The sequence below is a fragment of the Oncorhynchus masou genome, chromosome 13 (assembly GCF_036934945.1).
Source record: "Oncorhynchus masou masou isolate Uvic2021 chromosome 13, UVic_Omas_1.1, whole genome shotgun sequence".
In the NCBI taxonomy this organism is placed as follows: Eukaryota; Metazoa; Chordata; class Actinopteri; order Salmoniformes; family Salmonidae; genus Oncorhynchus; species Oncorhynchus masou.
This window is the reverse complement of record NC_088224.1, coordinates 67,109,468-67,127,311: the sequence shown is the minus strand read 5'-3', so window position 1 is coordinate 67,127,311 and position 17,844 is coordinate 67,109,468. Positions and strand designations below refer to the sequence as shown.

The 17,844-nt window shown below is 46.6% G+C and overlaps 1 protein-coding gene across 8 annotated transcripts in view; it reads left to right on the top strand.

Annotated features, from left to right (window-relative positions):
* The window catches only part of LOC135552879 (elastin-like), a 99,395-nt gene that overhangs the window by 24,121 nt on the left and 57,430 nt on the right, over window positions 1-17,844 (top strand). For all 8 annotated transcript variants that reach the window (XM_064984804.1, XM_064984808.1, XM_064984809.1 and 5 more), the window contains exons 6-12: window positions 12,344-12,469; window positions 12,689-12,841; window positions 13,723-13,755; window positions 15,651-15,737; window positions 15,832-15,879; window positions 16,054-16,116; window positions 16,302-16,412. In XM_064984804.1, the coding sequence (XP_064840876.1) occupies window positions 12,344-12,469; window positions 12,689-12,841; window positions 13,723-13,755; window positions 15,651-15,737; window positions 15,832-15,879; window positions 16,054-16,116; window positions 16,302-16,412 (621 nt within the window). The remainder of the gene's footprint in view (window positions 1-12,343; window positions 12,470-12,688; window positions 12,842-13,722; window positions 13,756-15,650; window positions 15,738-15,831; window positions 15,880-16,053; window positions 16,117-16,301; window positions 16,413-17,844) is intronic.

The following is a 17,844-nucleotide window of genomic DNA, read 5'->3' as shown; positions in this document are numbered from 1 at the left end:
CACACACACACACACACACACACACACACACACACACACACCTTGGCCCTGACAGAGAACAGCAGCTGGTGATCAAAGTGGCGTGACAGCTGAATCATTGTCAGACGTTTGCCAAGCCTTGTAAAACGCTAGACTACTAAATGAATTGTGAATCCTGTCAGCATTAACATTTGACGAGTGTGTGTGCATTGGACGAGTTGGTCGGGACCAGAGAAAAGAGAGCAGCTGGGCCCTGGACCTGGGCTCATCATTCCCCCCTAAAGCTAAGGTGAATTCCTCCTACATACCTTGTTGCTTTGCCAAACCTGGACAAAACTTCTTACACGTTTTGCTTTTCTAAATAACCTCTTGTCACTAAGAGTTTGCAGGGAGACTGCATAACAAGAAACATGGACAACATCGGTGTTTTTACAGTAGTACTGTAATTTCACTACGGGAAAAATATAGAATGTTTATCAAAGGTTAACTCTCAGTGGACTGAAGGTTTAAGGGTGACACTCGAAGGAAGCGATGTGCTGCAGGCTCTCTGTATATTCTCTCCTTATACTGTAGGTCAGGACTGCAAGTCACTCTTCATAGGGCAAGGCTGCAGATCACTCCTCATAGGTCAGGGCTGCAGGTCCGTCTTAATAGGTCAGGGCTGCAGGTCACTCCTAATAGGTCAGGGCTGCAGGTCACTCTTAATAGGTCAGGGCTGCAGGTCACTCTTAATAGGTCAGGGCTGCAGGTCCCTCCTAATAGGTCAGGGCTGCAGGCACTCCTCATAGGGCAAGGCTGCAGGTCCTTCTTAATAGGGTAGGGCTGCAGGTCACTCCTCAAAGGTCAGGGCTGCAGGCACTCCTCATAAGTCCGCAGGCACTCCTAATAGATCAGGGCTGCAGGTTACTCTTTATAGGTCAGGGCTGCAGGTCACTCTTTATAGGTCAGGGCTGCAGGTCCCTCCTAATAGGTCAGGGCTGCAGGCACTCCTCATAGGGCAAGGCTGCAGGTCCTTCCTAATAGGGCAGGGCTGCAGGTCACTCCTCAAAGGTCAGGGCTGCAGGCACTCCTCATAGGTCCGCAGGCACTCCTAATAGATCAGGGCTGCAGGACACTCTTTAGAGGTCAGGGCTGCAGGTCACTCTTTATAGGTCAGAGCTGCAGGTCACTCGTCATAGGTCAGGGCTGCAGGTCACTCCTTATAGGTCAGGGCTGCAGGTCACTCCTTATAAGTCAGGGCTGCAGGTCACTACTTATAGGTCAGGGCTGCAGGTCACTCCTTATAGATCAGGGCTGCAGGTCACTCTTTATAGGTCAGGGCTGCAGGTCACTCGTCATAGGTCAGGGCTGCAGGTCACTCCTTATAGGTCAGGGCTGCAGGTCACTCCTTATAGGTCAGGGCTGCAGGTCACTACTTATAGGTCAGGGCTGCAGGTCACTCCTTATAGATCAGGGCTGCAGGTCACTCTTTATAGGTCAGGGCTGCAGGTCACTCTTTATAGGTCAGAGCTGCAGGTCACTCGGCATAGGTCAGGGCTGCAGGTCACTCCTTATAGGTCAGGGCTGCAGGTCACTCCTTATAGGTCAGGGCTGCAGGTCACTCCTAATAGATCAGGGCTGCAGGTCACTCTTAATAGGTCAGGGCTGCAGGTCACTCCTTATAGGTCAGGGCTGCAGGTCACTCCTTATAGGTCAGGGCTGCAGGTCACTCCTTATAGGTCAGGGCTGCAGGTCACTCCTTATAGGTCAGGGCTGCAGGTCACTCCTAATAGATCAGGGCTGCAGGTCACTCTTAATAGGTCAGGGCTGCAGGTCACTCCTTATAGGTCAGGGCTGCAGGTCACTCCTTATAGGTCAGGGCTGCAGGTCACTCCTAATAGATCAGGGCTGCAGGTCACTCTTAATAGGTCAGGGCTGCAGGTCACTCCTTATAGGTCAGGGCTGCAGGTCACTCCTTATAGGTCAGGGCTGCAGGTCACTCCTTATAGGTCAGGGCTGCAGGTCAGACTGTACTGTACACAGCTGGGCTGACCTACTGTCTCTATTAGTCTGGAAGGAACTTCCAACTCAAAAGACTCCACATTATGATATTGCAAAATGAAGCAGTGAAACATTGGAGGGTGTTTCCCTGCTTGTGAACTTCCTGGGTTTTGAAAAACAAAGACCGGCCTTAAGCTCTATTTTTATCCTTTGAAGAAGGGATGTTTGTAGAAGCAGGGATGAGTGTCCTAACATGACTTCAGCTCCATGTGAAACTAAGTTTAATGGTGGAATAGAAAAGGAGATGCTCAGAGAGATGAGAGAGGATGGGTTTGAGAAAAATATTTTTTATTATTTTTTATTTCATCTTTATTTAACCAGGTAGGCCAGTAGGATCAAGTTCTCATTTACAACTGCGACCTGGCCAAGATAGTTCAAAGCAGTGCGACACAAACAACAGAGTTACACATGAGATAAACACACGTACAGTCAATAAACAATAGAAAAGTATGTTTACAGTTTGTGAAAATGTAGTAAGATTAGGGAGATAAAGCAATAAATAGGCCATAGTGGTGAAATAATTACAATTCAGCAATTAAACACGGGAGTAATAGATGTGCAGAAAATGAATGTGCAAGTAGAGATACTGGGAAGCAAAGGAGCAAAAAAATAAATAACAATATGGGGGATGAGGTAGTTGGGTGGGCTATTTACAGATGAGCTATGTACAGGTGCAATGATCAGTAAGCTGCTCTGATAGCTGATGCCTAAAGTTAGTGAGGGAGATATAAGTCTCCAGCTTCAGTGATTTTTGCAGGTGGGTGCTGCTATGGTGACCAGTGAGCTGAGATAAGGCGGGGCTTTACCTAGAAAAGACGTATAGATGACCTGGATCCAGTGGGTTTGGTGACGAATATGTAGCAAGGGTAAGCCAACAAGAGCATACATGTAACGATTTTCATTTTTGGAAGAAGGTGAAGAAACCCAAAGTGCAGCGTGGTACGTATCCATAATACTTTTAATCAAAAATCAATACACGAACAAAAACAACAAAACGATAAACGAACAGTTCTGACAGGTGCAACAAACACTAACCAGAAAATAACTACCCATAGTGGGAAAACAGGCTGCCTAAGTTGCCAGCTGCCTCTGATTGGGAACCATACCAGGCCAAACACATAGAGTTAGAAAACATAGAACACGAAACATAGAATGCCCACCCCAACTCACGCCGTGACCAAACTAAAATAGAGACATAATAAAGGAACTAAGGTCAGGACATGACAGTACCCCCCCCTCCCCCAAAGGTGCGGACTTCGGCCGCAAAACCTAAACCCATAGGGGAGGGTCTGGGTGGGCATCTGTCCACGGTGGCGGCTCTGGCGCGGGACGTGGACCCCACTCCACCATAGTCTTGGCCCACTTAAGTGGCGCCTTTGGAGCGGCGACCCTCGCCGCCCTTGCAGCGGGCCCCGAATAGACGGGAGACTCTGGCAGCGCCGGAGTGAAGGGCGACTCTAGCAGCGCCGGAGTGAAGGGCGACTCTGGCAGCTCCTGACTGATGGGCGGGGGACTCTGGCAGCTCCTGAATGACGGGCAGGAGACTGGCAGCTCCTGACTGACGGGCGGGAGACTCTGGCAGCTCCTGACTGACAGGAGGGAGACTCTGGCAGCTCCGGACAGGAGGGAGACTCTGGCAGCTCCGGACAGGAGGGAGACTCTGGAAGCTCCGGACAGGTGGGAGACTCTGGCAGCTCCGGACAGGAGGGAGACTCTGGCAGCTCCTGACTGACGGGCGGGAGACTCTGGCAGCTCCTGACTGACAGGAGGGAGACTCTGGCAGCTCCGGACAGGAGGGAGACTCTGGCAGCTCCGGACAGGAGGGAGACTCTGGAAGCTCCGGACAGGTGGGAGACTCTGGCAGCTCCGGACAGGAGGGAGACTCTGGCAGCTCCGGACAGGAGGGAGACTCTGGCAGCTCCGGACAGGCGGGAGAACCTGGAGGGAGGAGACGGAGAGACAGCCTGGTCCTCGGAGGAGGTACAGGATAGACCGGGCTGTGAAGGCGCACTGGAGGTCTCGAACTAAGAGCCTGCACAACCTGTCCTGGCTGGATGGTGATTTTACCCCGGCACGTGCGGGACGCAGGCACAGGACGCACTGGGCTGTGCAGACACACGGGAGACACAGTGCGCAGAGCCGACGCAGGATATCCTGGCCCGAGGAGACGCACTGGCTGTCTGGAGAGCAGGACTGGCACCATCCGCCCTGGCTGGATCCTCACCCTAGCCCGGCAGATACGGAGAGCTGGGATGTAGCGCACTGGGCTAAGAATGCGTACTGGGGGCACCGTGCGCTCCACCGCATAACACCGCATTCTGATGTTAACATGCATGAAACCAAGGCTTTTACAGTTACTGAAGTCAACAAATGGTTACGCCTGGGGAATAGGAGTGGAACTAGTGGCTACAGGGCCTGGGTTAACCTCTACATCACCAGAGGAACAGAGGGGGTATAGGATAAGTGTACGGCTAAAGGCTATAAGAACTGGTCGTCTAGTGCATTGGGGACAGTGAATAAAAGGAGCAGATTTCTGGGCGTGGTAGAATAGATTCAAGGTATAATGTACAGACAAGGGTATGGTAGGATGTGAGTACAGTGGAGGTAAATCTAGGCGCTGAGTGACGATGAGAGAGGTTTTGTAAGAGGAGGGACAAGTTAAGCCAGGTGAGGTCTCCGCATGTGTGTGGGGTGGGACGAAAGAGCTATCCAAGACATTTTGAGCGGGACTGAAGGCACTACAGTGAAACAAAACAGTAAAAACTAGCCAAGACAGCAGTAGACAAGGCATATTGACATTAGAGAGAGGTATAAAGCAATCACAGGTGTTGATCAGGAGAGCTAAATTAACAACTTGGTAAATGGCGATGAACGGGCAGAGCGGGTCAGTTAGGTACATACAGGACCTGAGTTCGAGGCTGGGGCCGACAGGTAAACACAATGAGGTACAGTGTTATTGAAACAGTCCAGGGGGCATAAGCTGTGTAGCCAAGTGATCATATGGTCAAAAGAGCAGAAATAGGTGAGTCAGGGGGCTGTTCCGTAGATAGAGGGATGATTGAAAGAGAGGAATGAGAGAATATCGGAATAACGAATAACGAAAATAACATAGGGAGTAAGAAAGAAAGTGAGTGAGAGAAATAGAGTTGAGGATGAGAGTGCTTAGCCAACAGAAAACGTGCTGGGAGATGCTAGGCTTTGTTTACTTCCCAAATGGCACACTATAGTGCACTACTTTTGACCAGAGCCCTATGGGCACTTTTGACTAGAGCCCTATGAGCACTGGTCAAAAGTGTGCACTATAATTGGAATTGGGATGTATCCTTTGTCTCCTGGTGCACATGTTTCTCATTAGCAGAGCTCAGACCTGTCCTCTGAGCTGTCATAGGAAATGTGCGTGTTTGGGAACACATTGATGGCCCTTGGCCCCTGAGGGTGTGTAATGAGCCCATCTTCTCAGAGACACCCTGGCCACACTGTGACAGACCACATCCCCCTGAAGGCCCTACCTCGCCCTATCTCCCATCATTCCCCTCCACACCCCTTTGTACTTACTCTCCACCAACCCTTCCAACCCCTCCTTCCCCTCTCCTCCTCACCCCATCCCCTCTCCGTCCCCTCCTTAAAGGAGCCCTTTCCTCACCCCCTGCTTCTCCTTCCCCTCTCATCACCTCCCTATCCTCTCCCACTGCTCCCCTCCCCTCATCCCCCATTCCCTATTTATCTTTTCCTGGAATGGCCTTCCACCGGCCAGAACTTGAGCCAGGCCTTCAGCCCTGAGACACTGAGGCCAATACTAGAGACCACAAGATTTTCATATCAGTAGGCTTAAAAGGGAACATAGCCCCAATATTTTTCATCCCTCAAGTTGTGTTTGTTGTTAGTTAGAGAGTTAGAAAGTTGGCTATCAGAAGTTTCAAGGCATGGCATATGAGGGTGCGGAGAGACACAATGGGCTGGACCCTGGAGATGGAGGCGGTGGGAGCATGTGGGTCTGTGCATGGGTGATGTACAAGTTACTATATTCAGTACCAGCTGTGTTTTCATGATGGTCTCTTTGTAGTTGTGTTCCTGTGGTCTTGTTCGTTCTGCTGACCATGTTCTCACAGTTATTAGCAGTTTGCGGTCAGTGGAAGATGACTCTCCCCATTTGTCTCCTGGCCAAGTCTCCTCAACCTCTCTCCCATGCAGTCTGCCAGTGGTTCTGGACTGAATTCTCCACCTCTCCCCAGTCTTTACGGTTTGCTGCCAGGGGGTCTGGAGCGAGCAGCCCTCTCCCCTGCCTCTACTGTTTCCCTCCCCTCCCCTCCCTTCCCTTCCCCTCTCCTACCCCTGTCTGTGCAGCCCCAACCTCTCCCCTGCACATTGTCTGCCAGTGGCTCTGGTCTGAAGCGAGCAGCACTCTCCACATCCATCTGGCCGAGCAGCGTAAGTGTTGTTTATGCAGAGATGGAGAAATCTCTCTGCTCCCATTTCCCCAGACGTTCATTAAGGTAAATTGTCACTGGAACGACCTCAGTAACAGTCACTGTCAGACTAGGGGCTCTATTCAATCCGTATCGCTGAAGTTCAACGTTACAGCGTATATGTCGGCTCAATCAGAAATAACTTTTGCATTTCTATCGCACAATCTCTAATGCTTCAGTGATCCAGATTAAATAGAGCCCTAAACCACAGGCCTGGGTCTTCTGTTAGCTCAGCAACAAAGTGCAAGACAATGGAGCCTGGAATAAACATGTTATGAATCAATCATAGTAAAACTAGATAATTTAACTTGATGTTATCACCTAATAGCTACGATATCACCCTTTTATTTGGGAAAGCTGGTTGCATTATGCAGCTCCCAACTCTACATACTGTTACAAGCTTTAACACATAGATCTAATGGGTTTGTATGAAATGTGGGTAGGTTTATTATCTTATACTCTTGTAAAGGATGCTTTGTGGGTGTCTTAGCTGGTACCTGTTGTGTATATCTGTTATCACTTGATTTGTTGTGTTATTGTGTAGTGTGTTGTTTATCACTGACAGGTGAGCTCTCTCAGTGTGATCCAGATTGCGGCCACGGCCACAGTGACTTGTTTAATGCTTGTATAATTTCTCAACCCTGACTTGGCAGAAAAATATTCTGCAGGCAGGCAGTGAAATTAATATGTGGACCATCTGGGCATGTTACCATGGTCACTGGTGTCTTCTGCATTTAATCCAACACCTCTGAATCAGAGAGGTGCGGGGGGCTGCCTCAATCCATATCCACGGCGCCCAGGGAACGTTGGGTTAACTGCCTAGCTCGGAGAAGAACGACAGATTTTTGCCTTGTCAGCTCTGGGATTTGATCCAGCAACCTTTCAGTTACTGGCCCAACATTCCTACCCGCCAGGCTACCTGCCGCCCCTAGATCGTGGCACTGGGATTTGAACCCACGCCTCCGTAGAGACTGGAGCATTAATCCAGTGCCTTAGACTGGTCGGCCATGCTACCCAGTATGAGAGATGGGTCATAATAATATCTCAGGAGTATACTACTGTATATCCCTAGACCCATCTCTCATACTGGCCAACACGTCTACCTGTTTATTATTATATTATTGCAGTGCTCAGCCCTGGCACAGCAACTATGGCATTCCTTTGGACCAGGATGAAAAAGTACCAGGATAGCGGCACGTCACAACCTCTTACTCTCTCCTGTACAGAGCCTAAAGAGTCTGAGGAGAGCTAAAAAAAAAAGGGAGAGCAGGAGGCTGTGTGGTCTGTTTGTATGGGAAAAGAGCAACGGGGTGACATACTATATGAATTGTGGCATAAACAATGATGTCATTCATTGCAAACTCAATGAGTGGATATGTCATGACTCATGACTCATGCAGCTCTGTGTGAATGAGCGAAACGGTAATCAAGTGTAATAACTTCTTTACATGAAGGAATGTGATTAGACAGATGTTGTCATGGTGAAATGGAGGATGGAGGTTTGGTGGGAAGGTTAGTTAAAAGCAGGCGGTGCTGGCGTGAAAGTTTACATGTAAGTGTGTGTGTTTGTGTGTGAGTGAGTGACTGAATGTCACTAGGTAGGGCTAGGCTTGGCACGGTGGCTTCTCTGTAATCCACATAGGTACAATGGATCGTTTTACAACAGCCTATAAATTGGAGCCATTCGAAAGTGCTGCTTGCCCCCCTCAGAGTGTGTGTGTAAATGTGTGTCTTGGTGTATTTGGGTGGGTATTAGATAGTTTATGCAAACACGTGCGTCGCTGCCAGGCTCGGCACAGAGTATACATCAACCGCAGGACAAACAAATCCGAACCTGGACCAATTCTTATAACGACCAAATGTAAATAACCAGAAAATAGGTCCAAAAAAATGCCTCCAATTCCTCCAGCTTTTATTCCATTAATTTGGGCCTAAACACTGGCTTAAGGCATAGACATAAACTGAATGAGAGATGCCCAGAGCCCTGGGTCTGAAATCACCACCACCCTGGCCTGTTTGTAGAAGCCAAAACTCCCTGACAGTTCAGTACTTGGGGTCCTCTGGCAAGGATATGGCTTTGGGACATCTCTCTGACAACTCCATGGAAAGGAAGGAGAAAACAAAGGGCTCACCGCCAACTCAGAGCCTGGCTTGTTGTCACCGACCAGGGTAGTGTGTGTGTGTGCGTGTGTGTTTAATCAGTCCAGCATGCCTCTTAGATCTGCTCCACATAGCTTCTTCATGACTGACAGCTTGGAGAACCTGGAAGTGACAAGGAGCAGGGGAGTTCACCAGAGGGAGAGAAAGGGGGATTAAGGAGGAGAGAAGGGGGTGGGAAGAGAGATGATGGGGGAGCTACAGGGTGTCCCACTCACACCATCTGGAATCACCGCTTGTACCTAACGTCACTCCTCCTTGTCCTTCATCGCGCGCTACTAACACAAGAATGCACCATACCCACTACATCATCCTACATCATGATCATTTGATTACTGATACCATCGGCTGTAATGACAGTGCAAGACATCTATTATGATGTGTACTGTGCCTATAAAGTGGAATTTTACATCAGTCCACACCTGAGGCTGGGGGCTGGAGTCCACCTGTCAGTCACAGCTAACCACAGATTCTCCAAGGACATGAGAGCAGATTGTAGCTTTAATGAAATAGACATCCAAAGGATTTCAGACTCACATCTTATCAGAACATCAGAGGACAATCTCACTGTGTCATTACTAGTGTTGGTTGTATCATGGCTGACTGTAAGCCTGATTATCCTACCGTATCATCTATCCACATCCTTCCACATTCTCTAGCTATTCTATAGCGACCGCCTGCTCAACATGCTCATACAGAGCCAGGGCTGGAAAAGTAGAAGCCTATAGCTCTGTTTGGCTCTACATTTATAATCTCTGGCCTCGATAATCTACCGTGACTCCAGTCTCACACTCTTGTCATGTTGAGACAGCGAGGAAGAGGTCCCAGAGATCTCCTGGGCATTCCGGAGTTCTGAAGCTCCTATCCCAGGTCTCGCTCTCCGCTCTCACCGCCCTGCCTGCCGCCAGTTACCGAGGAACGCTGCCATGGAATTCTCCTCTCTTAAATTAAACTCTTCACCAGCTCCAGCTGGTTCCGGGAGAGGGGGGATATCACAGGCTAGAAGTGAGAGTGGGGAGAGTGGATCCATCTTTCTTTCCCTTCTCATGTTTGGCTCCCTCTGCCTGCCCCTTTTAACACAACAGGCCTGATGTGCAGAGCTGCTGTGACCCGATCACCAGACTAGACTAGATGACAGACAGACAGACAGACAGACAGACAGACAGACAGACAGACAGACAGACAGACAGACAGACAGACAGACAGTTTGTCTGGCCAGCTACAGTCCAATGTCTATGTAGTATGTGATAGGTACATCGGACCAATTTGTCATTCAAACAGAGCGAAAGTATGATGCATTAAACTGCATTATTATCACTTTATAATTTTCTGGCTCTGCCACTCTCTCTCTCTCTCTCTCTCTCTCTCTCTCTCCTGTGCTGTGCAGGATTGTTTTTTTTGTCCCATCTGTCTTGTATTTAATGTCTTTGACCTTTTCACGGCTTCTCTCACTCTCGGGTCCACTGCCGGTTTGGTTTCCATTAGCCTTATGGCTCTGCATGTCTCACCTAGACAGACAGCCATTTTGTCTCACGTACACTATAGTGACCTGTCAGTAATCTGCTAATTGAATGTCTTAACATCAAATAACAGTACATTGGAGGAGAAACAGTGTGTTTCACAGCTAGTCAAGGTCAGGTCAACGGAGTTTCCATGTGTGCGGTTCATTACAGCAAACAAACTTGGGTCTTGCAGTACACTTGCTTCCAACAAGTTCATGTGTGAGCCAAGACAGGCATGTTTGTGTGAACTGACATGCTGTAATATTATGCCTCAGACAAAGGCCTGCCTGTTGGAGCTGACAGCTTTGGGTAAATATGACTAAAACATATTTTGTACTGAGCTCGTATGTGTCTCGATGATACAATCTGTAGAGGGTTGCCAATGAGCAATGGTCCGGACGGAGCATGTTGCTGTGTTCTCTTATCCTTAAAGAGAAAAAGACATGACTTTGAGGGCATTACGGTTACTGTAGAGTAGCTTCCCTTTCAGCTGTTTTATACAAGTGAGATCCAGTGATGTTAGAGCAAGAACAAATGGAGTCCTGTGGTGACTGGGAAGGCCTTGCTGTTTCTACTGTCTTTGAACCTGGTGTGAGAGTCTGCCCACTCTTTCTTTCTTTCTTCTCTTTCTCCTTGCCTTCCCCCCTCTCTCTCGTGCTCTCTCTCTCAATTTCAATTTCAATTTAAGGGGCTTTATTGGCATGAGAAACATATGTTTACATTGCCAAAGCAAGTGAAATAGATAATAAACAAAAGTGAAATAAACAATAAAAAATGAATAGTAAACATTACACTCACAAAAGTTCCAAAAGAAAAATGCATTTCAAATGTCATATATACAGTGTTGTAATGATGCTCTCTCTCTCGCTCTCTCTTTCTCTTGCTCACACACACACACACACACACACACACACACACACACACACACACACACACACACACACACACACACACACACACACACACACACACACACACACACACACACACACACACACACACACACACACACACACACACACACACACACACACACGTGTTCCCTCTCAGGAAGGGTTGGTGGTGTCTGCCTTTCGTCTCCTGGTCTGTGATCAGAGGGTTCAGAGCAGCGTAGCAGGTGGCGGTCAACCTTGAGCGCTAAGCGAGTCTCACACAGCCAAAGAAAAAGAGAGAGAATGTGTGTGTCTCTCTCTCTCTCTCACACATACACACACCTCAGACTGGCACGTGCTCCTCTCCTAAACAGAGAGCTGCCAGTGAGACATTCCAACTCTCTGTGCTGGTCTTTTGTCTCCTCTGAGAGCTATGAAAAACCAACAGCTTTGAGATAGACCCCAGGCCAAGGGAGTGTACTGTACCATTTAGAATAATGAACGACCTAGTTTTGCCTCTTCCTCAGCCCTGTGCTGCCTCCTCCTCATCACGTCCTTTTTTCTAAGAATGTCGTTGGTTGAACAATGGAATGAAAAGGTTTAAAGGAGGTGGAGTAGTACGAGGCTGTTTAGCTTAGCGTCTGTCTCGCCTCTTCCTCCTCTTTCTCTACTCTCCTCATCACCCTGTGTCAGCTGTTGGTTGAGCAATGGGAGGTGGAGCACGGATAGGAGGAGATCTGGAGGACCTAGCTTAGTGTGGTGGGGATGCCAAGGCCTTGGCAGGACGTTGCCCACAATTGTTTTGACTAGAGGATGAAACCCTGTCTTGTTCTATCGCTACCCCTTGCATTCCTCCTCGCCTCTCTTCCCTCTCTCCACCGCTGTCTGCGGACAGCTGGGCCATATCTGGAATCATCTGCCTCCTCTCTACCCTCCTTTTCCCCTCTTCTCTCCCGCCTCCCCCTCCCGCTGTTCTTGTCAACAATAAGAAACCCAAGCTGGAATATGACTTAATTTATGTATGATTACCATGTGGGAAGAATACATTTTTATCCCCATAGAGACTGTTGCAGCATGCCAAAAACCTGTTGCCGCTGCAGCCACTTGAGATTAGCTGTTCCTCTCTCAGCCTCTGACTCCCTCTCGTAGGCACAATCTGACATTACCACCACCAGCACTCCTTGAGACCTACTATATACAACCAAGTCAAACCTCTATTTTCTGTGCACAACCTACGCACTTCATGTGGATCTGAAATTATGTTCACTAATACTGCCTCATACTCTCTCTCTCTCTCTCTCTCTCTCTCTCCTCTCTCCTCTCTGAGGTTATGGAAACCTTGGTGCTGGTGGTGTTGGGGTTGGTGGTCTTGGTGGTGGAGGATATGGAGCTGGTCCTGGAGCAGGCAGTCTAGGAGCAGGAGCCCTTGGAGGAGGATACGCTAAGCCTGGAGGTACAGTAGCAGTGACGCTTCAGGTTCAGGTTCTTGGACCACCAATTGTACTGACCCTGTGTCTTAGTGCTTTTCAAGCTAATACTATGCTAAAAGACCACTTAGGCTACCGATCATTCCTGGCCACCGATAAAGCGCTTCACAATATGACACAATGAGACACAGAGTGTTAAAGGGTTGGATTAATAACCACACATGGCTTCTCTCCCCTCTCCTCAGCTGGTTATGGAGGAGGCTCGCCGTATGGAGGCTCGCCGTATGGAGGCTCGCCGTATGGAGGAGGTGGTGCTGGGGGCTACTTCCCTGGAGGTGGGCTGGGACAGAAGGCAGGACCCAAGCCAGGCTATGGGGCAGGAGGTGGACTACAACCAGGTACTGTACAGACAGAAGAACTTTTCAAAGCCATGCTTCTCTATCAATCAATCAATCAAATGTATTTATAAAGCCCTTTTTACATCAGCAGATGTCACAAAGTGCTATACAGAAACCCAGCCTAAAACCCCAAACAGCAAACAATGCAGATGTAGAAGACCGGGTGGCTAGGAAAAGCTCCCTAAAAAGGCAGGAACCTAGGAAGAAATCTGGAGAGGAACCAGGCTCTGAAGGGTGGCCAGTCCTCTTCTGGCTCTGCCGGGTGGAGATTACAACAGTACATGGCCAAGTTGTTCAAACTTTCATAGATGACCAGCAGGGTCAAATAATAATAATCACAGTGGTTGTAGAGGGTGAAACAGGTCAGCACCTCAGGAGTAAATGTCAGTTGGCTTTTCATAGCAGAGCATTCAGAGTTAGAGACAGCAGGTGCGGTAGAGAGAGCGAATCGAAAACAGCCGGTCCGGGACAAGGTAGCACGTCAGGTGATCAGGTCAGTGTTCCATAGTCACAGGCAGAACAGTTGAAACTGGTGAAGCAGCACGGCCAGGTGGACTGGGGACAGCAACAAGTCATCAGGCCAGGTAGTCCTGAGGCATTGTCCTCCGGGAGGGATGGACCAGCATTGGTCTACGTGATAGTATTTCAATTTACGTTTTAGTCATTTAGCAGACGCTCTTATCCAGAGCGACTTACAATTAGTGCTTTCATCTTTAGATAGCTAGGTAAGATGTTTTGTATAAAAAACAAACATTTTATTGGCATTCAATAATGTTGCTATGTATTTATCTGTGTTGTGTAAAGCTATAAAACAACCAAACACACATAAATCACAACAAACTATAAACCAACCTACATTTTGTTTCTGTGTTGCTCTACAGGCTATGGCGGTGGTGGATTACAGCCAGGTCTAGGTGAGTGGCATGGGCACCATGCACCCAGGGTTCCATGAATAATTGAAATCCTAGTCGCAGCAGCCATTTTAGAACTAGATATCTAACACTCTCTAACTGTACAGCTTTCAATAACTTATATAGGTTTGTGTGCTCACATGCTGTGAGAAAAAATGTCACATCAATTGCATCCAAACTTTTGACATGATTTATAGATTGGTGTAGATTGTTATTATTAAACAATATTGCCTGAACTACGTTGTTTTACATGGAACCCAAACCGGCTGAACGCGAGCGCCATCGTGCATTCATTTATTTTGTTCCCCCACACCAAACGTGATCAGGACACGCAGGTTAAAATATCAAAACAAACTCTGAACCAATTATATTAATTTGGGGACAGGTCGAAAAGCATTAAACATTTATGGCAATTTAGCTAGTTAGCTTGCACTTGCTAGCTAATTTGTCCTATTTAGCTAGCTTGCTGTTGCAAGCTAATTTGTCTTGGGATATAAACATTGAGTTGTTATTTTACCTGAAATGCACAAGGTCCTCTACTCCGACAATTAATCCACACAAAACGGTCAACCAAATAGTTTCTAGTCATCTCTCCTTCTTCCAGGCTTTTTCATCTTTGAACTTATATGGTGATTGGCATCTAAATTTTCATAGTATTACTACACCAACTGGCAACACAGTTCGTCTTTCAATCACCCACGTGGGTATAACCAATGAGGAGATGGCACGTAGGTACCTGATTCAATAAACCAATGAGGAGATGGGAGAGGCTGGACGTGCAGCGCGATCTGCGTCAGACATAGAAAGGAGTTCTATTTTAGCCCTTGGCAACGCAGACGCTCGTTGACGTGCACGAGCAGTGTGGGTGCAATAATTGAATGACATAGATTTCAAAATGTATTTTGCAAAGCTCGTGCACGCAACGCGAGCGGTGTGGTCAGCCTATTAGAGTATGTTCAATGAAGGGTATCATGGCCTAGCATTATGGCAAAGAGCCTGTGTTTAAATATTGGTTGGCAGTTGACAAGGCCCTCAGTCACAGGCCGATACAGCTCTTGTGCAATGCTCCTCAACCCTATCTTGACTCTTTTCATGGCATTACAACAAAACAATCCCATTCCATCCAAACCCCTTTCAGTGAGAACAGCAGCATTCCTCTCCATTCTCTCTGTTGCCAGTCTTCCCTTGTTTCTCTGAATCCCTTCGTTCGTTCACCACATACAAAAGGCACTGCGTAATGTCTGTTCCTTGGAGAGAAGGATTGGTGGATTTTAATATAGAAAGAGAAGGTTAAACAAATAAATTAAAACTTTTATCCCGACTGCCAAGCCCTCAAGAGCCAGAGCTGACAGCTAATTTCCTGTGTAGGGGATAACCAAAGAGCCAAAGAAATGAAGCATTTGATGAGGCAAGACAAATACCATGCATTATTGTGGTCTGTGTCCCAAATGGCACCCTATTCCCTACTTAGTGCACTACTTTTGACCAGAGCCCTATGGGCCCTGGTCAAACGTTGTGCACTTTATACGGAATAGAGTGCCATAAAGCCTCTCTGCCTCCCAGAACAACTCTGGATAAACATTTGCATTGTCCACATTCTTTGATCACTGTGATGATGATGATGATGATGATGATGATGATGATGATGATGATGATGATGATGATGACAAACTCAAGGGGACCTGGAGGTGCAGGAACAGGAGCTGCAGTGCCCATAGGAAATAAGAGACACACACAAAGCTGAAATCATGCAATCCAGTCCTACCTTTTCTCTTGACACTCCTCTAGAAGTGTAATGTACACTAGCTATGCTGATTCACAATATTGACGCGGGACTCACTAGTACATGATTAGTTGTTACTATAGTATGTAATGTCTCTACTATGTGTCTCGTTCAGCCCCTGTTATTCCTCAGACTGGCCTACCTGGAGGTGGGCTGGGACCAGGTGCCGGAAAAGGAAAGGCTCCAAAAGGAGGAGTACCAGGTGAGTGAGTGTTTATATAACTATGCACGTGTACAAAATCTGATGAATGCTATTGGATGCAGTATAAAATCATTGATTGCATTGGTCTTTGCAGGTGTGGGGGTGCCTGGACTTTACCAAGGTGGCCAGGTGCCAGGACAAGGTGTGCCTATTCTCTTTCTCTGAAAGTCAAACCCACATAAATCACATTATATCAAAGAATGTTTAACCATATCCTCCCTTCATGGATTTAATACAGGTTGATGTAACTCAGGGATTTGCATGCTGTGATATCCATTCATTTGCTAATTCTCTGATCCCCTTTTCATATCTGCAGGGTTTGGTGGTCGTGGAGTGCTGCCCGGTGTGGCCACTGGGAACGGACTCAATCCCAAATCATGTAAGGCAATCATGCTTTTAATAAAACATTCAATAACATATTTGATGACATGCCATTTGATTGGGATACCTGTAACATGCATGCATCTACAGATCGCATTGTTTTCATGTCTTGTCTGTCTGTCTTTCTGCCTGTCTGTCTGTCACCTGTCTGTCTGTCTGTCTGATATGATTTGTCCTCTACAGTGCCAGGTGGAGGACAACAGGGACCAGGAGGCTCGGGTCGTGTTGGTTATGGAGGACCAATGCAGCCAGGAGTATTCCATGGATACCCACTCAAAACACCCAAAACACAAGGTTTGTCGTCGGACAATTTAATGACTACTAATGATTTATTTTCTACTAACAATTCACAGCTAAAATGTTGATAATGAAGCTACATTTTTGTGTATTATCATTTGGCGTGTGCAGGTAAACTGGAGGTGGCAATCCTACATTAGTTACTTAAAAACAACTATAACACTTCTGGTGGCCTTTTGGCAGAGATGCACGTATAGTTCTGAGTACCGTCTCAAAAGTCCAAAATTCGTAATAAACTCCTGACAACTGGCCTCTGAACCATCAAAATGCTTAATAACATGGACCTACGTGGCTGAGGACACTCAACTAAGGCATAGACAAAGCCTCCCAAACAAAGGAAGACACCGAGACAACTAATACCAGTGAGGATAGAAAGGAAGAAATTCTCAATCCAATACATTTTTATAGAAATTTAGGAAAAATAGATAAGATCTTGCTACCATGGAAAGGAAAATACCTGTCTATTTGTGGAAAAATCACCCTGATTAACTCTTTAGTCATATCAGTTTACCTATTTGCTTATGGTTTTGCCAACACCTGCTTTTTAAATTATATGAACAAAAAATATTCAATTTTATTTGGAATGGCAAGCCAGACAAAATTAAAAGGGCCTACTTATACAACAAATATGAATTCGGAGGGAATAAATGATTAAATATTAAAGCATTAGACCTCTCACTAAAGGCATCAGTCATACAAAAAGTATACTCAAATCCGAAATGATTCTCTAGTAAATTAGTAGGAATGTCTTACCCCATGTTCAAGAATGGCCTTTTCCCTTTATTCAGATTACAACTGCTCACTTTTGGTTGTTCGAAAACAAAATCATCTCCAAAATATCATTATTTGTTAATTAAACAAGTCTTAGAAAGTTGGTTGCAATTTCAGTTTTAATCCACCTGAAAAGACAGAACAAATAATACAACAAATATTGTGGTTGAACTCAAGAATACTAATTGAAACATATTTTTAGATCAAATGTTTAAAAAGGTAACATTTTTATAAATTATATCATACATAGATTTGTCACACATGCAGCTAACGCAGACATATAGAAATGTGTATTCTACCCAAAATTACAACTAACTAATTGCAGCATTACCACAAAAAATGGAAGAGGCAAGTAGAAGGGGGAATAAGTAAGGAACTTGTCTGTTGGCCCTGCAGTAAAGACCATAAATGGTTGAAGAAAATTGTGATAAATAAAAACATATACCAATTTAATTTATGGACCCAAAAAATTGACAGCTGTGCCATATAAATTGCAAAATAGTTGGTAAGAGACTTGAGAGACAACGTCGAGACAACGCCGAATTCAAAGCACATTTTTCAATTTAAACGATTATTCTAAATTCTTGCAATCAATAGAATGTTATATACAGTGGGGCAAAAAAGTATTTAGTCAGCCACCAATTGTGCAAGTTCTCCC